General features: G+C 39.3%; 2 protein-coding genes across 7 annotated transcripts in view; one reads left to right on the top strand and one right to left on the bottom strand.

Annotated features, from left to right (window-relative positions):
* Positions 1 to 3,163, bottom strand: part of ZNF106 (zinc finger protein 106) — a 90,400-nt gene that overhangs the window by 17,611 nt on the left and 69,626 nt on the right. The window lies entirely within an intron of this gene.
* Positions 1 to 3,163, top strand: part of CAPN3 (calpain 3) — a 65,521-nt gene that overhangs the window by 61,291 nt on the left and 1,067 nt on the right. For all 6 annotated transcript variants that reach the window (XM_014526392.2, XM_006036905.2, XM_025193340.1 and 3 more), the window contains 2 exons: positions 611 to 727; positions 1,664 to 1,722. In XM_014526392.2, coding sequence (XP_014381878.1) covers positions 611 to 727; positions 1,664 to 1,722 — 176 coding nt within the window. The remainder of the gene's footprint in view (positions 1 to 610; positions 728 to 1,663; positions 1,723 to 3,163) is intronic.

Here is a 3,163-nt window from a genome sequence, read left to right as displayed (position 1 = left end):
GGGAAAGTGCAGTCCTGGGGCTGAGGCTAGTGAGTGGGCCCAGCCCCAGAGCTGCACAGTTAGCTGTATTGAAGTTCCATGCCCTGCTCTAACCTAGATTTATTAAGTTTGAGTGTACATTGATTCAGGGCTATTTTAGACCGGGTTTCACCATCTATAGACTAGTCTATGTGTATGGAACTTTTATACAGTTTATGGGTTTAGATTGATTTCTGATCACTGAGACTGTATCTAAGAGTAAGGGCCATACCTATAAATTAGATTGGGCAGCCCTTTTAACCCAATCTAACTTCTCCCTATTCCCCCCAACTGTCTGCACTTAGCCACAGGGGCATGAAGGACCTTCTGTTCACATCTAACATGGAAGGTAACAAGTACGCTTTTAGGCCACTCTTAAACAGTAATTCTAAAACAGATTTTGCCTCTTGAAAGTGTAACCTGATTCTTATCACACTTGTTGAACTTTATCTTTCTTGTGTCACTCAGCTTCAGCTGTGGTTAGGCTCAAGAACTGGTAACTGCCCCCCAATTTATTTTACTTGGGCAGGCAGGTGGCAGAAACATGCCATAAGCTGAAGGAAAGTTGTCTTCCATTTCTCTTCCTCCACAGGATTCCGCCTAAACAATCAACTCTACGACATCATCACAATGCGCTATGCTGACAAGAACATGAACATTGACTTTGACAGCTTTATCTGCTGCTTTGTGCGCCTGGAAGGAATGTTCAGTAAGTGTCTCTCATGTTTACGCGTGTCTCACCGAGACCACATAGTCATTCCAGAGCAAAAGTTGCTCTAAAGCACTACTGAAAGGTTAATGCTGATGATCATTATGAAGATTAATTATATCAGCAAAATCTTAATTTGTTCAGTAGTGCTTTTCCATTTTTTCCAGCTACAAGCCTCAGGGTCTGTGAACTCCCTCCTCCCAGCACCAACTATTTAAAAATTTCATAGGACTATAGGCAACATAAGATTTTCCTTGAAACAGAGCTACCATTGAAAGATTTTTGGTACTGGTCTGCATTACTGATCCTTAATGTTTCTAACTGGATTTTTCCTAACACTGATTTTTCAGCACACTCAGCTACAACGTGTGTGTATATATGGAATGGGAATCAAAACAGCCTCTCACACTTATGTACTGCCACACTTCCCAGCAGATAATCTTGCAACATGGCCTGGAAGTGTACATCCAGGGCATAAAAGCAGTAGGGGCCCCTCACTGCTGGAATTCATTTCCCTGTGCCACTTGAGGCAGGTGGCAGGTGGGTCACCCCAATGTTAGGCTGCAGCATGTAATATAAGGTCCTTTAATTATCTCAGCCTTTCCATTTTGGGTTACAATTATTAAATTTACTGAGATAGCACTCTTATACATGCTGTTGGTCAATATGAAGTTTTAAGGTTTTTGCACATATGCTCATGGACAGTGACATGATCAGCCTATCCTAAGGAAGGATAAGCCTAAATCCCAAGGAAAATAAGCCACTGTCCTTTGTTGGCACCAGCTGAGAACAATAGTGCAGGAAAGCACCTTAAGCCAAATAAATAATTATCTACCCAACATTAGGCAAAACACTGGGATTGCACTTTGGTACGCTATAAAGTATAACCTTTACCTAGCCATAGTAATCATATCCATTTTATTTCCATTCCTTTAGGAGCATTCCATGCTTTTGATAAAGATGGAGATGGCATCATTAAACTCAATGTCTTGGAGGTAAATAATCTTATTTTGACACTTTACTTTGGGATATAGGCATAAATGGTCTTTTTATTCTTTTCCTTCACCACCGCTACACTTGAGACCCTTGCCAGAGTTCAGTTGAATCTGCTGTCCAAATGGGAAGATATTCCATGAAGTCAGCTAGAGATTTTATGTGGAATGGATTCATTCTATTGTTAGGGATGGGCAACTGTATAAAAGCCTTTTCTACTCAGTTACACTACCAGCATGCTAACAAATACGCTTATATGGTCATGTACAATGCTTTTAGGATTTTACATTGCTTTGTAATAAGCTTCTGAACAGGTTTATTTCTTCCCATTTCTAAAGGTAAAACTCAAATTTATGTTTGCTTTTTGAGGCTCTGTTAACTAGTTGAGTAGTCTATAGTTTTAACACGCTTCAAGTGTCCTAAATGGCTTGAGGAAAAAAATATACAAAGTAATAGAGAAAGGAAACAAGAGAGACATTGCTAGCTAATCTGCCTATTCCCTGACCCAGCTCAGGTGAGACTTAAGTGTACTCTGGTCACACAGTTTCAACAGATGTTTTTATACAATATACAGAATAAAGGCAGAATAAAAGTTCTGATCCTACTGAGAATTTGATTAGCTGTAGTAAAAGTATAATTTTTTTCCCTCTATAGTGGATACTCTCAATCAAAATGTATAGAGCTATAAAGTTTTATTTTATCCTGAACAGTTAAATACTAATGTTCATACCATGGGTATGTCAATAGTTGAAGTCCTTTTGCAGTTGCTCTATGGACTTCTAACAAATTGTTCCTTTTGTTTAAAATACTTATGTTCCCTATTATTACTTTTTCAAACAAAAGCAGAGTAAATTTACCCCTTCATCCTTTAACAGTAAGTAAGGTGAGATCCATGCAGTTTACTCTGAACAAATCTTTTCCATAAGTCTTTAACAAGATGTACATATCTTGAAGAAGCATGCAGAATTTTATGACATTTTTCCTAGCAATAGGAATTTGAGCAGGTGTCCTGGGACAAAATTTTACCACCATCACTAGTACTTTTGAGGAGAGTTGCTGCCTGCTAGAAGCAATGGTTGCATTTCTGCAAAACTAGATAACTTGCATACCATCCATGAGAAGCACCATAGGCTATACAATGGGAAACTATGACAGTACACTGGAAACCAGACCTGAAGAAGGGCATTTTGTCTGAAAGCTTATCTAACATCTCTCCCAGCTAATACAGTACTTCCAATAAAAAGCATCACCAGGGAGCTCCTTAGGGTTACTAGGAGCCAACAGCCATAAACTGATGGAGAGCAGATTTAGATTAGACATCAGGAAAAATTTCTTTACAGTGAACGTTGCCAAAATCTGAAGCAGGCTTCCAAGGGAGATGGTGCTCTCCCCTACCTTGGAGGTCTTTAGGAAGAGACTAGACAAGCACATAGCTGAGGTCAT

This window comes from Alligator sinensis, unplaced genomic scaffold (genome assembly GCF_000455745.1).
Source record: "Alligator sinensis unplaced genomic scaffold, ASM45574v1 scaffold1336_1, whole genome shotgun sequence".
Lineage (NCBI taxonomy): Eukaryota > Metazoa > Chordata > Crocodylia > Alligatoridae > Alligator > Alligator sinensis.
This window is presented reverse-complemented; position numbering and strand designations above follow the sequence as displayed.